Here is a 20924-nt window from a genome sequence, read left to right as displayed (position 1 = left end):
TTTATTTAATATTATTTATATATTATTATGTTTATATATTAATATATATATATTATATATATTAATATTTTTTACACTTAGGTTTAGGTTTAGGGTATTTTAAAAAATTAAATTTTTATTTCTAAGGCCCAAATAGGCAAAAACAATGATTTTTTAGGATTTTTGGACTTTTTAAGGTTTATTTTTTAATTATTTGGAACAATCACAACAAAGTCCCTTTAATTTAGACAAATAAACTAATAAATTTTTAAAAAAATGAGCCAACTTATGAAAATTTTTTTTTGCTTATTTTAGGCCCAATACCTAAAATAAGCCCAAAAATCAATTTTTAAGAAAAAACCGGTTACCGGACCGGGTAATACCGGAACCGGCCGGTAACCGGGACCCCGGTTAACCGGGGTCCCGGTTCCGGTTCCGGTTTCTCAAAATTGAGAACCGGGGTACCCCGGTTCCGGTTCCGGTTTTGGCCAAAAACCGGGAAACCGGACCGGGTTGACACCCCTAACTGAGTCAATCACAGGTGATACCTGTGTCAACGATATCCTCACTCTCCCCAATGTAGCTGCCTCTCGAGCCACATAAGGCAAGGAAAATCAAGACTCTGAAAGATAGGAGACTACCAGGAAACATGGAGCTAACCTCGATCCAAATATTAAGGCCTTACACCATCTCATTGTATTATTCTGTAGATAATGTGTTGGACCATTGTATGCTACTGATAGTAATAGGTCCTTTCCCTGTGTCTTACCCTTTGTACAAACCTTTACAAATAATGACCTGAGTCAAATACTCAGCAAGTCAAAAGAATTATAGTCAACTCATATTGTCTTCAACCAAAATTCACATGGTATCAGAGCTCCACTGACTAGTGTCCTTTTATTGATCCTCCTTCAAATGGCCGCTGCACCAACACCAACTTCCCCACCAACACCACCAACTTCCCCAAATTCTTCCACCACTGACCTCAACCTCAATCCTCCCAATTCCATTGTTGCAACTGTTCCCATTTCTCTCCATAACTCTATCACCCACAAACTCACCCGTGAAAACTATAGCTTATGGAAAACCACCACTGTCCCTATCCTTAAGGGACACTCTCTCTTTGGGTTTGTTGACGGCACGACAGTATGCCCCTCCTCAACAATCACCACACAATTCGACACTGGAGCTACCACTGCTCTCAATCCTGCCTACTTGGCATGGCATATGCAAGACCAACTCATCCTTGGTGCTATTACCTCTTGCTTAACTGACTCCATTCTATCTCATATTGTCAAATGCACCACATCCAGAGATGTTTGGCTCACACTTGAACGTTTGTTCAAGTCTCATTCTCAAGCACGGACCATGCAAGTCCATTATCAACTTGCTACGTTAAAAAATGGCAACACTTCTATTGCAGATTATTTTCAGAAGTTCACCGCTCTTATGGACACTCTAGCGGCTGTGAATCAGCCCTTGAATAATTTTGAAGCTGTATCCTTCCTCCTTGTAGGCCTTGGAATAGACTGTGACTCCTTTGTGACCTCTGTCACTACTCGTGTGGAGCCTTTGTTACTGGACGAAATTTATGGCCATCTCTTGGCTCATGAACAACACATCCAACACCAACTGTCTTCTTTGGATGTCTCTCTTGCAGGTGCTAACTTTGCTGCCAGAGGAAAATCTTCTCGAGGTGGACGTGGCTCACGTTTCTCCTCTAACCATGGAAATTATCACTATATTCATGGCTCCTCTCACTCCAACTCATACCCCAACCGAAGTAGGGGGCGTGGACGTGGGTCTTTCTCCTCTCCACGACCTGTGTGTCAAGTGTGTAACAAACCAGGTCATATTGCGCTAGACTGCTACCAACGCTTCAACAGCAACTACCATAGGGATTCTCATCCCAACATGCAAGCACTCATGGCCTCTTCCCATCCCATGGTTGAGCAGGCCTGGTATCCTGACTCAGGTGCCTCTCATCACATCACCTTTGACTTAGCCAACCTCAACCTAAAGGCTGTAGATTATGATGGTTCAAATCAACTTCATGTCGGTAATGGTACTGGTCTCTCTATACATCATATTGGAAACACCCGAATCTCCACACCCACTTCTCCCTTCACCTTATATGATGTTCTGCATGCTCCTCAAATCAAGAAAAACTTACTATCTGTTCATCAATTTACAAAAGCTACTGACACTTATTTTGAGTTTCATCCCTTTCATTTCCTTGTGAAGGATCAAACCACGGGGAAACCCTTGCTGCAAGGGCAGAATAGCCATGGGCTCTACTACTTTGTCTTTTTCTACTTCAAATAAATCTACCCCTCCAACAGCACTGGTGGGTGAACGTACTTCGGTCCCTGGTTGGCACTCCAGATTAGGTCACCCAGCCTTTCGTGTTGTGCGTCCTCTTCTCTCAAAGTTCCAGCTTCCCTTTTCCACTACTTAGGGCACCCCTACTTGTTCGGCATGTTTTAGTTCCAAAAGCCACCAGCAAAGCTTTTCCCATGTTCACACACACGTAGTCTTAGCCCTCTTGAACTTATTTACACGGATGTTTAGGGCCCATCCCCCGTATGCTCCTCAGCTGGTTTCAAATACTACGTGTCCTTTCTTGATGACTTTAGTAGATACACTTGGATTTTTCCAATTGCCTGTAAAAGTGATGTATATGCTATTTTTAATCAATTCAAGCTTTATGTTGAACATTATTTCTCTTGTCTCATTAAAATTGTGCAATCTGATTGGGGTGGAGAATATCGCTCTCTTTCCAACATTCTTCAACAACATGGCATTACTCATCGTCTCTCTTGCCCCCACACTCACCAACAAAACAGTGCTGTTGAACGAAAGCACTGTCATATTGTCGAAATTGGTCTTGCATTATTATCCTTTGCAAGCATTCCTCGTCATTTTTGGGATGATGCTTTTGTTACCGCATGTTATCTCATCAATCGAATGCCCACCTCCACTCTTAAAAATCAATCTCCTTTTGAGGTCCTATTTAAAACCCCACTCGATTACAAATTTTTAAGAATTTTTGGTTGTGCTTGTTGCCCTTATCTCAGACCTTACAACTCCAACAAATTGCAATCTAGATCCACCCAGTGCGTTTTTATGGGCTACAATCTACGCCACAAAGGCTACAAATGCCTTCATCTCCCAACTGGCCGAATTTATTTTTCTAGAGATGTCCTCTTTCAAGAAGACATCTTTCCTTTTGCTAGTGTCCCATCCCCCTCAATTGCGTCCGACTCCTACACGTCTCCTACTAGACTGCCCATGTCTCATCCAAGTGAAATTGTGATCCATCCCTCTCCCTCTCCACGTGAAATCCCAGAATCTTCTCCCCCGCACCTAAACCCACGTGAACATACCCACCCTATGCCTCCTAGTTCTCTTTCCCCATATGAGGTCCCACCCTCTGGCACTTCTCCACCTGCCAGCCCCTGCACTACACCTCACCCCTCTTCCCCCCATTCCACATCTGAACCTTCTCCCACTTTATGTCCATATTCTTCCCCTACTACCCCAATTCTACCCATCTCTCACCATCCTATGATCACACGCTCCAAACACAATATCTCCAAACCAACCCTTCTTCCAGACGGCACCCCCAAATACCCACCCCCTCATGCTTTACTCACTACTACTAACTTGGATGAGTTTGAACCTACTTGTTACTCTACAGCAATCCAGCATCCCAAATGGCGTGAGGCCACGAATACCGAGTTTGATGCTTTGCTAAAAAATCAAACATGGCAACTTGTTCCTCTCTCTGCTACCCAGAATATCATTGGTTGCAAGTGGGTTTTTCGGATTAAACGTAAGGCAGATGGCTCTGTGGATCGTTACAAAGCCAGATTAGTTGCCAAAGGTTTTTATCAACTTTCGGGTATAGACTATGGAGAGACTTATAGCCCAGTCATCAAACCCACCACGGTACGCACTGTTCTGTCTATTGCAATCTCTGCTGGATGGGCTATAAGGCAAATTGATGTAAACAATGCCTTCTTACATGGTACCCTCTCCGAAGATGTGTTCATGTCTCAACCTCCTGGTTTCTCTCACCCACAATTTCCACAGCACATCTGCAAGCTACATAAGGCTTTGTATGGACTTAAACAAGTTCTGCGGGCTTGGTTCTCTCACTTGAGTAACCGCCTTCTTGACCTTGGCTTTCATGGTGCTAAATCTGACAGCTCCTTGTTCATGTTCAAATCTGTAGCCTTCATAATGTTTATCCTAATCTATGTCGACGATATCATCATCACGTGCTCTCACCCCCTACCATTGAAGACCTTCTATCTCTGCTCAAATTTGATTTAGTGATTTCTCCATCAAAGACCTTGGTGCTCTTCATTTCTTCTTGGGCATTGAAGTGGTTGGCACCCCTGGCAGTTCGCTTTTATCCCAGTAAAGGTACATCTTGGACATCCTTCACCGCACAAAGATGGTTGCTGCCAAACCGGTCTTCTCTCCTATGTTCACAGCAACGAGTCTTTCTGCCTTTGAGGGAGCTTCATTTGAAGACCCCACCTTGTATCGAAGCACTGTAGGTGCTCTCCAATACTTGTGCATTACACGACCGGATATCTCATTCACAATCAACAAACTCTCTTAGTTCTTACAGAAACCCACTGTTCTCCATTGGCAATCAGTGAAGTGCCTTTTGCGCTATCTCAAACAAACTATCCATTTCGGCCTTCAAATTCAGAGATCCTCCTCTACAGTCCTTCAGGCCTTTACTGATGCCGACTGGGCAGGCAGCCGCGATGACCGGCGTTCCATTTGCGGGTATTGCAGCAAACAAGCCACTATTGCTGGCTCCAGCACCGAGGCCGAATACAAAGCTCTTGCTAATGCCGTTGCTGAAATTTCCTGGCTGAAATCTCTCCTTCAAGAGCTTGGTATTCCCACTCACAAACCTCCGATACTTTGGTGTGATAATATTGGTGCTACCTATTTATCCTTTAATCCAGTGTTCCACGCTCATACAAAACACGTGAAAATCGACTTCCATTTTGTTCGTGACATGGTTGCCTCTCACACACTTGACATTCGATTCTTGTCCACTCATGACCAACTTGCTGACATTTTTACATAACCGCTCTCCACTACCCAGTTTGCCTTCCTCCAGACCAAGCAACGTCATGCCATTACCGTTGCGCTTGAGGGGGCGTGTCAACGATATCCTCACTCTCCCCAATGTAGCTGCCTCTCGAGCCACACAAGACAAGGAAAATCAAGACTCTGAAAGACAAGAGACTACCAGGAAATATGGAGCTGAACCTCGATCCAAATATTAAGGCCTTACACCATCTCATTGTATTATCTTGTAGATAATGTGTTGGACCACTGTATGCTACTGACAGTAGTAGGTCATTTCTTTGTGTCTTACCCTTTGTACAAACCTTTACAAATAGTGACCTGAGTCAAATACTCAGCAAGGCAAAAGAATTACAGTCAACTCATATTGTCTTCAACCAAAATTCACAACCTGAAGGAAATTGCTTGTGACCTTCGGCTATTAATAGGGTTGCCAAAGCAAATGTTGCATGTAATTGTAGTATGATTAGCAAAAGCGACAATCAAATTGCAAAGTCATTACCTGTTGCCTGTAGCCTGTTGGGATATTAATCTTTCATGTACGATAATAATCACATCATTCTTAGTAGGACACAAGTAAGACACACTTAAATTACTCGTCATAGTACCATGTAATTTTTTATTTTAATAAATAGAAGTATAAAATAATTAGACCGAGACACATTTTGGAACCAAAATTTTGAAAAGAAGTTTACATCGTTTTCATTCCCAAATTGTCTATGATTACTTCACAGCTTTTGTCAAATGTATACCACCAATTACTAGGGAAAATGTGTACATTCCCTAATGGTCTAGGATCCGGATCCCCTCAAATTGGGAAGAAATTGAAGATTCTCCAATTGTTAATCGTGGTCCTTCATTTTAAATCTAATGGCTTATAAAATCATTTAAACCTCGGTAAAACAAAAGCCAGTATTTAATGCCTCATCTATACAAAAGCTGCTGGCATTTTATAGACCATTAGATTTAAAATGAAGGACCACGATTAACAATGGAAAAATCTCCAATTTCTATTCAATTGGAGGGGATCTTAATTCAATGGTCTATATGTGATTACTTCACAACTTTTGTCAAACATATACAACCAATTATTAAGGAAAATATTTGAGGTACTACGTGCGTAGTACAACGGTTCATTTTATAAAAATTATGTGGTTTAAATGTAATAAGCGTCATGTGAAATATCATGTGACAATTCATATTTTAACACCTGACATAACAAGTGACATGTGAAAGTAGTGTTAGTTTATAAGATACTTATATTAAAAGTTGTAGTACCTATAGTAACACTATATTACTAGTTCATCTCAGCATGGATTTTCATGTGAAATTATAACTTGGGTTGGAAATTGGAATAAATCATGAAGACATTGAGTTCTTGCCCTTTTTCATAACAAAATATAGGGAAAAAAATATATATGCTTGAACTACCCCAAAAGATGCAGCCACTACACTTCCAAATTAGAAGATGAAGATATTGTCAATTTTTGATAATTTAAGAAGGATATTGACGCAATCGATAATTTGGGTGTGGACATTAATGATCGGGTGGTAATTTGTTAGATATGTGAACTTTTCCCCAAAATATAAATTTGAATACAGCTCCATTTAACCAAATAGCAACATGATCCGACCAATTTGTCCATGCAAGTTTACATTCAATTGATCAGTCGAATGCATTCAATCTCTTTTGAAGGAAGAGAAACGCAACACCATGTTCTCATTTTTACACTTTTAAGTGCACACATTTTGACGTGAAAAAAGTAAAATTTATTAGTTTGTTTCATATTTTGAGAGTTTTTTTTAATGCAAAAATAACAATAAGTTCCTTCAATCAACTTAACCGTTGAATGCTACTTTAGTACTAATCAAATTTATGACATGTGTCACTATGTTATTTGATAATTTCTATTAAAAAAAAAAGATAGAAATTGAGTGCAAAGATATATTTATTATTTTTTTGATACCACGTGCACCTATCCAAACATTTTTATAGCACGTTTGCATTTTTCCGCAGTGCAACATATGTATTGTACTCTTTCAACATGTAATCATTTCTTCCACTATCGTTGATGCGACGACGCTTTAGGGGGTACCCAATTTAAAGGTTGTGTGAAACGACAGCAATGTAAAATTCTTTTAAGGTGTGGAAGGATGAATTATGGACTTTCTTTTAATTGGTATTGAACTAGTGTTGGCCCTCAATAAACCAATCATTGTGTAATGCGTGGAAGGATGTATACTGTATTCGATCCACTTTCTTTTAATTGGGATTGCACTAGTGTTGGCCCCCTCAATAGCCAATAATTGTGAAACACCTTTCACACCTTTATAGAATTTTACTTTGCTCTTATTGTTATTATCCTTTTCCCATCGTTCCATAATTTGATTAAAATTTAAAACTGTTTAATTAGAAGTTAAATAATAATTATAAAAGTCACATTATTTTAAATAGAAAAGAGAAAAAAGAAAAAAAAAAAAAGACTTTTACTATTACTTGTTGAAAAGTACAATGATATTGCATTCTCGTAATTGCACCGATTTATAATAAGTTGTATGAAGTATAAAAATGTTCAAAAAACTCTACGTGATGTACTGAAATCTATTATTCAAATAATATGGAATATAAAATAATGGCATAGAAATCGCTCAAATCCACCTAGTCTTTTCGCCGCTATCAGCTCTCCCTAATGATCTCGAATTCAGATTCTTTTTAGTTCATTTTGGACGACAGAATATTCAGAGATCCTGAGGCTATAAATAGGACATTTGCCCCCACTAATAGTAAAAAAAAAATTATATATTTTTTAAAAAATAATTAATTAATATATATATATATATATATTTTTAAGAAAAAAACATAATAAAAAATAAAGGGGTAGCCGGCCACCCCAATTGGGGTTGGGGGTGGCTTCGGCCACCCCAGACCGCGGATCTGGGGTGGCTGAAGGCCCCTGGGGGTGGCCAGACCACCCCAAGAACCAAATCAAAAAAAAAAAAAAAAGATTTGGCACTTGGGGGTGGCTGATCCACCCCCATGGGCCTGAAGCCACCCCAAGCCAGCGGCCTGAGGTGGTCGAAGCCACCCCAGCCCCAATTGGGGTAGCCGACCAGCCCATTGCAAGTTTTAATATGTTTTTTTTTTTAAAAAAAAAATATATATAACATTTTATTATTATTTTTTATTTATGGACATATGTCCTATTTATGGCCTCAGCTAGCTATTAACCGGATATTCTCCAGTCCAAAATGGACTAGAGAGGATCCTATTCCGATGATCTCTTATTATAGCACCATGCCCTGTACGCCCAAAAGTATTATCAATCGCGGCATCCCAATTTACTTTACATGCATTAATTGGTGGTGTTTTTCCATCTGATGGGTGTTAATCCTCCGTTCACATGTTGGTCATCCCTATCCCTTTCCATCACCAAAACTTTCTTGTATTCCTCAAATGACTCCATAGCCCTTTTCACCACAAGATTTGGATCTAAGAACTCTCCCCCATGAATTACTGTGTTTCGACGGAACCAAATTTTACAGGAAATAACCCCAAATAACTCAGACTCTTCAGTAGAACATTTTGAGGACATATCCTCCACCACATGTAAAAAATCAGATGCACTACAAGTGCTTTTCTAAAACTTCTTTCCACACTCCCCATACATCCATAGCAGAAGGGCAATTTGCATAAGATATGTACTGTGCTTTCATCCATGATCCCACAAATAGGACAAAGAGAGTCATTTATAATACCTCCTCTTGCAAATTTTATTTGGTAGGCAATAGGTTATGGCAAGCTCGACAAAGTAACATCTTCACTGTATTTGGTATCTTTAGACTCCATTTTTCTTTGCTTCTCAAACTATTCGACCCCTCCTCGCAATGATTCATGTCTGTCTTTTTCCATGTGATATGCGCTACGAACAGTGAATTCTCCCACAGCTGTCCCTCTCCAGACCAATCATATATTTTATACTAACGTGTAAATATATTTTAATAAAGGGATATATGTTAGTGTGCTCGGTAAATACTTTTGTTGTGAATTTTTTGTTTGAATGGTTATAAGAAGTAATTGATGCAATATAAATGTGAAAACAGATTTAATTTTTTTGTAAGAGAAAAATGAAAAAAATTATTTGTTAATAGCTTTAAAAACAAGTTTACTGTTTTTTTTTTTTTTTTTGGAGAAGTGAAAATAAGGGGAGAGGGAGGACCGGAGGAGAGGGAGATTTGCCAAACACACCCCCCTTAAATTGAGAAATAGCTATTTCTCACAATTTTATTCCAAGAAGGCACAGATAGGAAACAGAGAAGGTGAAAGTTGTTTCAATTTGCTGCACATTGATTGTACATGCACATGATTCAACGAAATACCAAGTTAATTATGTTCATGATTCCTAGTTGTAAAACTTCGAATGGCTGAAATTCAAAAGCTTCAACGTTAGAATGGAGGCTTCCTGATCTTTGTTGCTTGCTCAAAACCATAAGCGATCTCAATCAACTCTGGCTCTGAACCTCTTAAGCCCCCAAAGCAAATGCCAAATGGCACCCCTTTAGTGTCATATCCTGCTGGGACACTTATTCCTGGAAAACCACCAATTGCAAGAACACTAGAAACAGAGAAATCAGGAGTCACCAAGGCATCAAGCTTATTCTTTGTCATCAACTTCACGAATCCATCCCTCGATAGTTTTGATAAATTTGACAGTGCTGCCTTCTCTGCTTTTCCAATTCCATTTGTGGCTTCCGCACTTAAAAACTGTTCTTGGTCAATTGTTTTGATCATTTCCTGCATAGCCACCCAAGCAAAATTGTGCGTTTTTGACATGAATACAGAAGAACAAGAAAGGGAAACTATGCTTGGATAGTTACCAATTCTGGGTTTTTGTTGTTGAAGGCTATCACATCCGCCATGGTTCGTACTGGAGAAGCTACAAGCTTGTTTAAGTAAGCATTTAATGATATTTTGAACTCTGACAGCAATGCAGTTTCTTCACCACTCAAATTGTAATCAAGGATAGTCTTAATGTTGGCTATTTCCAGATGGTCCACCAGAATTGCACCTCTTTGCCTAAATTTGAAGGTAAGTATTTGTATCATGTTCCTAAAATACCTTAGGTTGATCCTTGGGGACATGGAAAGTGCGTACTGTTTGTTACCTTAATGTCTTGAAATGTCGCTCAAAAGTTTGATGCAAGAAAGTCTTGTTTCCGAAATTGAAGAAGGGATTTCTCACTATCCCCAATCTCTTCCCTCTTAGCCCAGCAACCTTAAGAAATTGTCCATAGCCACCATTTGGGATGTACCTTGAGGCTCTAATTGTTGCATTATCGTTATTATCAATGCCTACAATGGCATCAAGAACATAAACGGCATCTGATACCGTCCTACAAATGGGCCTGTTTCAACCAGCACAATACTTGTAGAGGTCACAACCATTATGTCAGGCAAATAGGCAATACTGTGAGAAATAATTAGAAACTTATAAGCTAGTCTAATAAGAATTTGACATTATTATTCTCGACCTAAACCAAAAGGCTGAGAAAAATACTTCAGAAATTAGTGTCCGTTTGCTTTAGTGTTTTCAAAATGTGCAGTTTAAAAAAATAACAATTACAAAAAAAAAAACATTTGCGTACAGTTTGACAACATTAACTGTTTTTTATGTAACCGACATTTTTTCAAAAACACTCTCAAACGGGACAGTTTCACCGACTTTGTTTACAAACACTTTCGACCCCCCAAATCACGGGGCCAAATACACTTAAAGGTGCATATGTTAATTCCAAGTCACATATGGCAGTTCCAAAACTTGCAGGGTCATCAAATTTGGTTAGGAAAAACAAATGGATGTAGATCACTTACCCAACAGTGTCCTGTCTTGGAGATATTGGAATTACACCCGCTCGACTAGTGAGACCAACTGTTGGTTTGATGCCCACTACTGCGTTAAAACTGGCCGGACATATAATTGACCCATCAGTCTCTGTCCCCAGTGACACTGCCACCATGTTTGCCGCTACTGATATCGAGGACCCACTACTTGACCCGCAAGGTTCTCCTAATGTATAAGGATTCTGTACACCATCACAAAGCATAGTCCTTGGTTTCGTAGGAAGACTCAATCTTTGTTATTTTATTAAAATGATCAATCAGAATTAGGGAATTGATCTTCCAATAACTGTAAAAAAACTAAAAACATATGCTTCATACTTCGCACCCTGCCAAAACTACTAGATATATAGGTTGTTAAATTATTAATTGTCCAAAAAAAACTTAAGGGTGACAGAAAATGATAAATTTAATAATTTATAATTAAAGGCTCCGTTTACTTCGACGTAAAATGATTTCCAGAAAATATTTTCCGCATTTTACGGTGTTTACTACGCCGTAAAATGGTGGTCAAACCGAAATCATTTTCGGTTTGACCAAAAAACCTTTACATTTCTAGGGAAAATGGTTTACACTTTTTAAATTCGTAAACCATTTTCCCTGCCTAATCAAAAAAAAATCTCGACACTCTCCTGATTACAAAAAAAACACCCCCCCCCCCCCCACTCCTCACCTTCGCGCACTCTCCTTCACCTTCACCTTCACCTTCTCCTTCACGCACAGCTGCTGATTCTCCTTCACCGGTGCTCATCTCTCTCTCGGCCGAGCTTCACTCTTCAAGCCCGACGCAGGTACTCTCATCTTTCTCTTTCTTTGTTGAACCATATGTATGGAGTGATTCAAATCTACGAATTTCTCTTGGTAATTTTCGTTTGATTTTGGTTTCTTTCTCTGTTGGACAACTGAAAATCATGGAGCGATTTTGATTTTGGTTTCTTTCCCTATTAATGTATCAGATTTGCGATTTAGGTTTTGGGTCTAGGGTGTGGATTTTGGAAAATGAGAACTTCTATGATCTTTGTTGTTATGGGTTGTTTTTGATTGTTGATTCTTGGAAGTTCTGATTTTGAGATGAACCTCAACCGAATGGGTTTTTATTTCCTTCTGATTTTCTGTGGCTCTTGGCTTGATTCTCGTGTACAGGAAATTTAGATCCTCTGTTCTCTTTCCCCTCAAGGCCTACTTTTCTTCTTGTTGTTGTTTCGAGTTATGCTTTATATTCTGCTATTCTCTTTATATTTTCGTAGTTACGCAATAGTTACCCCCATGGATTAAAGGCTTTGACTTCCTGGGGTTTGAGATGTTTTGGTGAAATGGGTATCGAAACTTGAATGAGTTTCTGATGAAACAAACCCAATAAAAAATATGATCTTTTTGTAATGTAATTGAATTCCATTTCAAGTACGTACCCACTGTGGCAAAAGAAATTATGAAACTTGTGGGTGGGAGAAAAAGAGAGAAAGGTGTGATTTTGTGGTTTTCATTCACTTTTGTCGATTTTGTTGTCTCTGCCTCCCTATTAACGGAGGGGAAATGTGTTGATATCAAAAACCAACACATTTCTGGCATAGTAAAAAGAGATAAGAGAATCTACCTGGGCATAGTAGTGCATCCGGGATATATATATATGAGGGAGTGAAGCCTTCCACTAGGCTGGTATGTACGAGTGAGGTAATTTTGATGGAAACGAGATCTGTGTTGTTTGTGGGTTGCACTTTTTCTGTTTGATGAATTGCTTGAGGGAATGTAAGTTAAGCATCAGATAGAGGTAGAGTGGTAAGGCAGAATATTTTGGATTGTTTTAAGTTAATTCCATAGACATTTCCCATTATTCCTTCATTCCCCTTGATGCAAATGGATTGTTGGAAAGAGGTTGTCTTTTTCTATTACAATTGTTGATAAGGGGATCGACCAAGGTATACTGTTGGGACTGCCACCAATTGTGGTTAGTGTCTTGGCAGCTACTTGTATTAGCAGGAAATTTCCTTGTTTTTACATCAGTATAGTCGGTGTATGGCATATCAAAGTGTTTGAGGATTGAATTTGTCAGGGAGGATTGATAATTGGCACACACCAGGAAATTGGATTTCGTTGACATTACTTTTTGTCATGTTATCCTTGGATGAATCGGAAACAATGCATATATGATTTATTGCTTATTGCTTATTTTTATGTTGTTTGTATCAGGAAGTGATGAAGGTGAGTTTATGCTTGCAACTGCATTCGACCATTTGAATGGAGATGAGAAGCTTGCAAGAGGATTTCTAGTAAAGAATGCTAAACTTAGAAAGTTTTGGTTTGACAACTTCTTCAAAAACCATGGAAATTAGAATTTGTGTATTATCGATATGTAGTAAGATACTAATGAACTTGGATGGTAGTTCTTTGGCCAAAATATTGTAATATTTATGGTTGAATTTTAGAATTCATGGTTTTTTTTTTTTTTTTTTTTTTAACGTACTTGCCCTTTCATATATATCAATCTTCCTAGATGTGGAATATTCGTAATATTGATGTATGGACATTTTTAGATACAGTACTTTCAAAATACTTTTTCTATTTTTTTTTTCTGAAAAAATAGAAAATCAAAAAATATTCTTAGATAGGTTGATTGTTTTTGTCGAATTTTAACAATCAAACATAAATTATTTTATATTAATATTTTTATATTTTGAATAAAAATTATATTTATAGGTTAGTATAAAATATTTAAAAATAAAATAAAAAAATTGATTTTCAGTACAGTTGAATATCTAATATAAAAATTAATAGTTTTTTATATTAATAGTTTTTTAAAAAATATTTTTAAAAATTAAAAAAAATTAAAATTTGTTTTTGAAAATATTTTTTAAAAAAATTGATTTTCCGTGCGCGAAGTAAACACAGTAAAATGTTTTCGGTGGAAAATATTTTCAGGAAAAATGACTTCCCTGAAAATATTTTTCGACGGAAACCATTTTACGTCGAAGTAAACGGAGCCTAATATATTACAATATTCTCCTTATGTGTGGGTTTAGCTTCTCACAAGGAACGGAATCACCGAAAAATTTAAATTTATATTTTTGCTATAACCTCCCCGCCCCCCAATAAGGTAGAATCCTTATAAGATAATAAATAAGGTCTAACAAGTGAAAGAAAATATTCAAAATGCAATGGAGAGCATACTCTTGAAAATTGACTCACCTTGCCTTGGCCACCTCTGGCACTCCAAGCAAGAGGACCCCTAGCGGTCCTAAAATGGGACCACTCACCCAAGCTTGCCTTCCCCAAGATGATAGCACCAGCTTTCCTCAACTTGGTCACCACGCCGGCATCCCGAGGTACAACTGAGCCAACCAGTGCAAATGAGCCAGCCGTGGTGTTCAGCTTGTCTTTTGTTGCAATATTATCCTTGAGCAGAACTGGGATGCCATGCAACCGAGATTGTGATCCTGGCGCCTTTGCCTCCCGCTCATAGTCAGCCTTATCAGCTTGGTACAGGGCGTCTGGATTCACCTCTATGACCCCTTTAAGGATCGGGTTGAGCCTGCTAATCTCTCTCAGATAGAACTCAACTAGCTGCCTTGAAGTGAGCTTGTTTTGCTTGAAAGCCAGTTGGAGATCATGCACGGCGGCTTCTTTGATAGAGAAGTTGTGGCCCATTATGCTGTGGCATCGGCACCCAGGTGATATTTTAAGCAGAAGAATCAGAGTCAGGGACGATAACAGAGAGATGCTTAGTGGTGAACTGCAAGCCATGGGAGTACCTGGTCTTTGCTTTGGAAGAGAATGGAAGACGGCCTTTGTATGCCTATGCAACAAGATATTCACATTTTCATCACCACCACTACATAACGCATAATCAACCATTTTGTCGAACTGATTAGTGGAAGAGCTTCAATCTCACCTTATGCATGTCGCTGAAGGATAAATCCACCACAAAAATTACAAAAAAGATGGCCATTTTTTTTTTTCAATTCATTGGGGGGCTAATGTGATTGTTGACTATTTATGTACGATATGCACATCCTTTACCAACACCACTACAAAAGCAAACATAATGGAAGATGCAGACATGATTTTTTAGTTGAACAAGACATGCATATCAATCCCAACCAACACCAAAGCACAGTAAAATTAGAGATGTACAAATCCATTCCCTTTATAGTTAAATTACCAATTATCCTAAAAGCTTAAGCTGATAGGAAGAAGTAAATTTAATTACTTAATCAACACTTTAACATTTTTCCTCACGTGTGGGTTCAAACTCCCTTTAATAGGTGAGGCTCAACACATGGAATATTTAATTTAAATTAGGATGATTTTACGAGTCAAGGTTTGATCTCAGAATATTTGGCTCTAATACCATGTTAAAGTTTGTATGAACGGTTTAGACACAAAAGATGAAGGCTATTATATTATTCAACTGATTCAACTTAATACAAGCATCCTATTATATAGGATTAGGGAAATACCATAAAGACTAAACTACCTCTAAAACCCTAATGACTCAAACCCTAATTCTTCTAACACTCCCCTTCAAGCTGGAGCATATACATCATATGAATTCAGCTTGGAAGATACACGCAAACGAAAAACAACTATAAAAACATACTCTAACACTCTCCCTCAAGTTGGAACAACTTGGAGTATACAATACAAACAATAAGATAATTAAATAAAACTTCAACGCCGGTCGAAAACTCGTCGGAAACTTGAACAACCAAGATTTGATCGGATCTCGCTGCAAAACACCAAGGCCGATCGGATACATCGATCACTAACAACATTGGATCAATTCTCGTCGGACAAACCAAGGCTGGTCGAATACAACGATCTTTGGGATTGGTTCTCGCTGTAAAACTCCAAGGCTGGTCGGATACATCGATCACAACATTGGATCGGTTCTTGCTGGAGAATCCAAGGCCGGTTGGATACATCGATCACCAACAACCAACAACAAATACATGATTAACCAACAAGTTTTGCTGGAGCATTGCTGCAAAATGCCGAAACTCGTTGGAGATAGACAGAACATGCCGGCAGTACCTAAAACAGAAGCAAAACAGTGAAAAATATAAGGGAAACAGTAACTATAGGCTCGCCGGACCTTCGCCGGATCTCACTGGAACTTGCCGGAGCATACAGAACATTCTGGCCACTTCAAAAACAGCAACTAAAGCATCAAACGATTACCACAGATCAACGTTTCAACAACAAAAACATCAAAGGCCGGATTTTTTTTTTTTTTTTCCCGATGGCCGCAGCAACTTTGCTAGCCACCACAGACCACTCCGGCCACCACAAACAACACCAACAATCACACCTAGCAACAAGAACTCGCACCCAAGTAGCAACGACACTGCTGGTTTTTTTTTTTTTTTTTTTTTCATTGGAGGTGTTCCCGTCACCATAAAACAAAATAAAACAACTCTACGAAGGCACAGCCTGTGTGGGCTTACGGGCAAGTGCTGTCGCCAACAAGAGAAAAACAAAGACTAGCCCAGAATCGAAACAAACTTTGATACCGTATTAAATTACCAGTTATCCCAAAAGCTTAAGCTGATAGGAAAAGACAAATTTAATTACTTAATCAAAACTTTAATACTTTCCTTCACATGTGAGCTCAAACTCCCTTTTAATAGGTGATACCCAACACATGAAATATTTAATTTAAATGGGAATGATTTAATGAAGTCAAGGTTCGATCCCAGACCTTTTGGCTCTGATATCATGTTAAAATTTGTATAAACAGTTTAGACGCAAAAGGCGAGAGCTATTATATTATTCAACAACGTATTCAACTTAATACAAGCATCCCTATTATATAGGATTAGGAAAATACCATAAAAACTAAACTATTCCTAAAACCCTAATGACTCAAACCCTAACTCCTCTAACACATTATTGGAAATCAAAAGCTACAGTGATTCTAATTGGAAGTTGTATCAAAAAATGCCATTGCTATATGGAAATTCAAAGCACAAAAGCTTTATTTATTTGTTTTTTCACAGTGACTTTGAATTAATAGAGTTATTTATACATTCAAACTAAACAGAAATTTCTCGATCAGTTTAACACAACAACAACAAAATTCCTATAAACTTGCAAAGAGAAATTCGTTATTCATTTCAAATGATTTGGAAAAGGGAGGCCGCCTCATCATGCTGGCTTGTTCAAAAGCATAAGCTACCTCAATCAGCTTTGGTTCTGCACCCTTTAGGCCTCCAAAACAGATTCCAAATGGCATTCCATCACTGTCATAACCAGCGGGGACTGTGATTCCCGGGTGGCCTCCTATTGCCAGCAGTGCAATGGCACCCGTACCTGGTGTCACCATCGCATCCAATTCATTTTCCATCATCAGTTTCTCAAATCCGTTTCGCGACAGGTTTTCCATCAATTCAACTGCCTGCCTTTCTTTCTCTCCAAAACCACTTGTCTTCTCTGATGCAATAAAAGTGCCCTGACCATACTCTGCAGTCTTCTCCTGCATTAAACAAAATAATAAGAAAGAACATGAAAACTAATACAATCTTTTTCCAACAATGATACCGATATATCACATGCAACCCAATCGATCTCCTAGTCAACTTCATTGAATTAAATGCAATATGAGAATCATCTGCTCACCAATTCAGGGTTGTTTTGGTTGAAGACAATAATGTCAGCAAGTGACCGCACCGGAGAAGAGATAAGCTCTTTCAGGTAATCATTTAAGGTCACCTTGAATTCGGCCAGCATTGCAGTCAATTCCCCACTTCGTGCGGGATTTAGAATTACACTAACATTTGCTATCTCAAGATTGTCCACTATAGTTGCACCTCTTTGTCTAGAATGTTAAGGAGAGAATCCACAAGACATGAGTACATATTTAAAAGCCTTTTTTAAAAACTTAGGAAACACAAAGAATTACTGGATTTGAACAATTATTTTTTACCTCATTGTGTTCAAATGACGCTCAAAGGCTTGAATGACAGAGGATTTATTTAAGGAGCTCACAAATGGATTCCTAACAACCCCCAATCTCTTTCCATTGAGCCCATCTGGGTTGAGAAATTGTTTATAACCACCTACAGGCATGAATTTGGCCGCTTCTTTTGTTGCTTCATAGTCTCGAGGATCAAAACCCACAATTACATCAAGCACATATACTGCATCGGATACTGTCCTGCTTATGGTCCTATGATTTCATTGGGACAAGAAATAATCATTACAGCACAATCTAGATATTATGTGTTTGTGTGTGCTTTATGTCAGTGTATGTGCGCAACAGCGTAATGTATACAAAATATGCATGAGAGTAATGTTATATCCACCTTTAGATTAGCCCTTGTTAAAAGACCAAAAAAAAAAAAAAAAAAAAATTCAATGGTGAATTGGCAATGCCATGTCAGCATATTGAGATAGTGGTATAATATATAGTGAAAGATGTTATTTCGTATTCTCTTGTCCTTCCCAATTGACGTGGCATTGTTAATTCACATTTAAATTAATTTATTTAAAATGGAAAAAAAATTTAATAGTGGATTGACAATACCATGTGAGCGAAGAAGGATGAAAGAAGGACAATGAAATACAAAATTGCATTTCTAGATATATATTATAGCATTACTTATACATATATGACTATATGAGTGCGAGTGGTTAAGTTTCATATTGTTAGAGTATATCTAATTATCCTATATTATGGTATTTGATTATATTGATTTCAAAGATTTGTATTCAACATTTCTCGATATAGTTTTACCATACTTATCTAATTACAATCAAATCTCTGAAATTAATACAATCAAATCACATAATATAGGATAATCAAATATACTCTTAACACATATCAGCAGTAGTCACAAGTTTGAGTGATTTGATATAAAATTATTGGATGTTCGTTCCGCAGCCCCTTTCTTAGCCTTTGAGTCAATACGATATTGGAGCAGACCAATTCTTTAACCAATTTCCACTTTTTTCTTATGATTTTCTTAAGCTATATATTGATTTTATCTTACCCATTAAAAAAAAAAAAAAAAAAAAAACTTGGATGGTAAGAACTACAACAGGCTAAAAATATGTTAGCAAGATATGATGTTACCCAACGGTGTCATGGCGGGGCAAAATGGGAATGACGCCCGCTCGACTAGTGAGTCCAACAGTGGGTTTAAACCCCACAACAGAGTTGTGATCGGCAGGACAAAGGATGGAGCCATGAGTCTCACTCCCAAGGGACACTGCCACCATGTTTGCTGCCACTGAAATGGCTGATCCGCTGCTCGAACCACATGGATCCCCTGACGGTACGTACGGATTCTGCACATTGTCCATATTTAACTCAGATTATTTCAATTATTGATTTTCGAGTTATCCATGGCTACCCAAATCACATGCATAAAATGAACCTAGAAATTAGGATGGCCAATTTCAGAGGATGCCAACGAAATGCAATATATCATTCATTCAGTATTTAATAACACTGATAATTGCAATAATTACAAAAATGATTGAGAAAGAAGAGGAAAGTAAACGAGATTAGAGTTTACTTCGAGGGTCAGTTAATAATTTGGCAAAACAAAATACTGAAAAGTTCTTAAAAATATAAAAGAAATTGTCACAGAGAGAGAGATAGCGGGCTGACCGCCGCTTGACCAGCTCTGGCACACCAACCATTGGGAACGTGACCCAACGCACGAAACGAGTACCACTCAGTGAGACTAGCCTTCCCCAAAATGACAGCCCCAGCGGTTCTCAACCTCTCCACCACGCCCGCGTCACGAGGCACCACCGAGCCCAGCAGCGCGTACGACCCAGCCGTCGTGTTCAGCTTGTCCTTCGTGGCTATCGTGTCCTTGAGCAGCACCGGGATGCCGTGCAACTCCCCCAACGACGAACTGTCCCGATTGCTTGTTCTCTCCCAGTCAGCCTCGTCCGCTTGATCCCGCGCGTCTGGATTGACCTCCACTACGCTGTGAAGCAGGGGATTCAACGTCTCGATCCTGTCCAAGTAGAAGTCAACCAATTGTCTTGATGTGAGCTTGTCTTCGGTGAAGGCCCGTCGGATCTCCTCGAAGGTCGCTTCTTGGATCGTGAAATCCTCCCCGTAGATTGTGCTGAAGAGGAATATACTGGCGATGATCAGCACCGAGATCAACGGCGGAAAGAGAAAAGAGCCTGGATACTTGGTTGGCATTTTTTTTTTTTTTTTTTCCTATTGTTTTGTTTTGTTTCCCAATTTTCCGCGCTCAAAAATCAAATGAGCAACATAAATGCACTCATACCAACAATATAGAATGGATCCCCGATCCGGATCCCCTCCAAATTCAGGAGAAAATTGGAGATTCTCATTTTTAACCCTCACATCACGCCACATGTCTCACTTAAAATATCAATTAATTTCTAAAAAGAAGTAATAATAATAATAAAAAATTAAAAATTAAATAAAAAAATGAAAAGAAACTTTAAAAAAAATTGGGGTGGCTAGCACCCTAGTCTAGGGGTGGCTTCGGCTACCTAGACCAGTCGAAGCCACCCCATGGCTCTTGAGGGTGGCCGGGGGCCAAACAAATTTCAAATTTTCTTTTTATTTGGCCCTTGAGGGTAGCCGAACCACCCCCAAGGGCCATGGGGGTGAGCCGGGTGGCCAATGAGAGTGGCCAAATGGCCAAATAAAAAATTGAAATTTTTTTGGCCCTTGGGGGTAGATTGCCACCCCATTTTTTTTTTATTTTTTTTATTTTAATTTTTTATTATTATTTTTATTTTTATTTTTATTTAAAAATTAATTAATATTTTATTATTTAATTTAAGTGGGACACGTGGCGTGATGTGGACTGTTGGATACAAATTGAAGGTTAAGATTCACAGTTGGAGAATCTCCAATTTTCCCCTCAATTGGAGGGGATCCTGATCCATGTATTGCGTGCACACCGTGCAAAAGCCCTAATCTAGCATTTAGTTGTTAG

At 38.6% G+C, this 20924-nt stretch overlaps 2 protein-coding genes and 1 long non-coding RNA gene across 3 annotated transcripts; 1 reads left to right on the top strand and 2 right to left on the bottom strand.

The window, feature by feature from the left end:
• Positions 1–9399: 9399 nt before the first annotated feature.
• LOC132167474 (putative amidase At4g34880) lies at positions 9400–14730 on the bottom strand. Its single transcript, XM_059578464.2, has 5 exons — positions 14176–14730; positions 10966–11177; positions 10260–10499; positions 9973–10171; positions 9400–9889 (listed from the first exon to the last, which is right to left on the bottom strand). The coding sequence occupies exons 1-5, from the start codon at positions 14728–14730 to the stop codon at positions 9542–9544; spliced, it is 1554 nt and encodes a 517-aa protein (XP_059434447.1). The 3' UTR covers positions 9400–9541.
• LOC132180243 (uncharacterized) lies at positions 11663–13419 on the top strand. Its single transcript, XR_015911536.1, has 2 exons — positions 11663–11783; positions 13180–13419. It is a non-coding gene; the product is annotated as an uncharacterized LOC132180243 (long non-coding RNA).
• A 2137-nt stretch (positions 14731–16867) lies between the features above and the next one.
• LOC132163759 (putative amidase At4g34880) lies at positions 16868–20201 on the bottom strand. The gene is made up of 5 exons (XM_059574134.2): positions 19601–20201; positions 19061–19275; positions 17912–18154; positions 17605–17803; positions 16868–17461 (listed from the first exon to the last, which is right to left on the bottom strand). The coding sequence occupies exons 1-5, from the start codon at positions 20150–20152 to the stop codon at positions 17069–17071; spliced, it is 1602 nt and encodes a 533-aa protein (XP_059430117.2). The 5' UTR covers positions 20153–20201; the 3' UTR covers positions 16868–17068.
• Between the last annotated feature and the right edge of the window lie 723 nt (positions 20202–20924).

Source organism: Corylus avellana, chromosome 2, assembly GCF_965113065.1.
Source record: "Corylus avellana chromosome 2, dhCorAvel1.hap1.2, whole genome shotgun sequence".
Taxonomy (NCBI): Eukaryota; Viridiplantae; Streptophyta; class Magnoliopsida; order Fagales; family Betulaceae; genus Corylus; species Corylus avellana.
The sequence above is the reverse complement of the archived record's forward strand: the minus strand, read 5'-3'. Positions and strand labels throughout refer to the sequence as shown.

Coding starts and splice junctions, on each gene's coding strand:
- LOC132163759 (XM_059574134.2), bottom strand. CDS start 20,152: ATGCCAACCAAGTATCCAGGCTCTTTTCTCTTTCCGCCGTTGATCTCG. Junction 18,155..19,060: donor CCCCGCCATGACACCGTTGG/GTAACATCATAT, acceptor ATGAAATCATAG/GACCATAAGCAGGACAGTAT. Junction 17,462..17,604: donor ACCAAAACAACCCTGAATTG/GTGAGCAGATGA, acceptor TGTTTAATGCAG/GAGAAGACTGCAGAGTATGG.
- LOC132167474 (XM_059578464.2), bottom strand. CDS start 14,730: ATGGCTTGCAGTTCACCACTAAGCATCTCTCTGTTATCGTCCCTGACT. Junction 10,500..10,965: donor CCAAGACAGGACACTGTTGG/GTAAGTGATCTA, acceptor TGGTTGAAACAG/GCCCATTTGTAGGACGGTAT. Junction 9,890..9,972: donor ACAACAAAAACCCAGAATTG/GTAACTATCCAA, acceptor GTGGCTATGCAG/GAAATGATCAAAACAATTGA.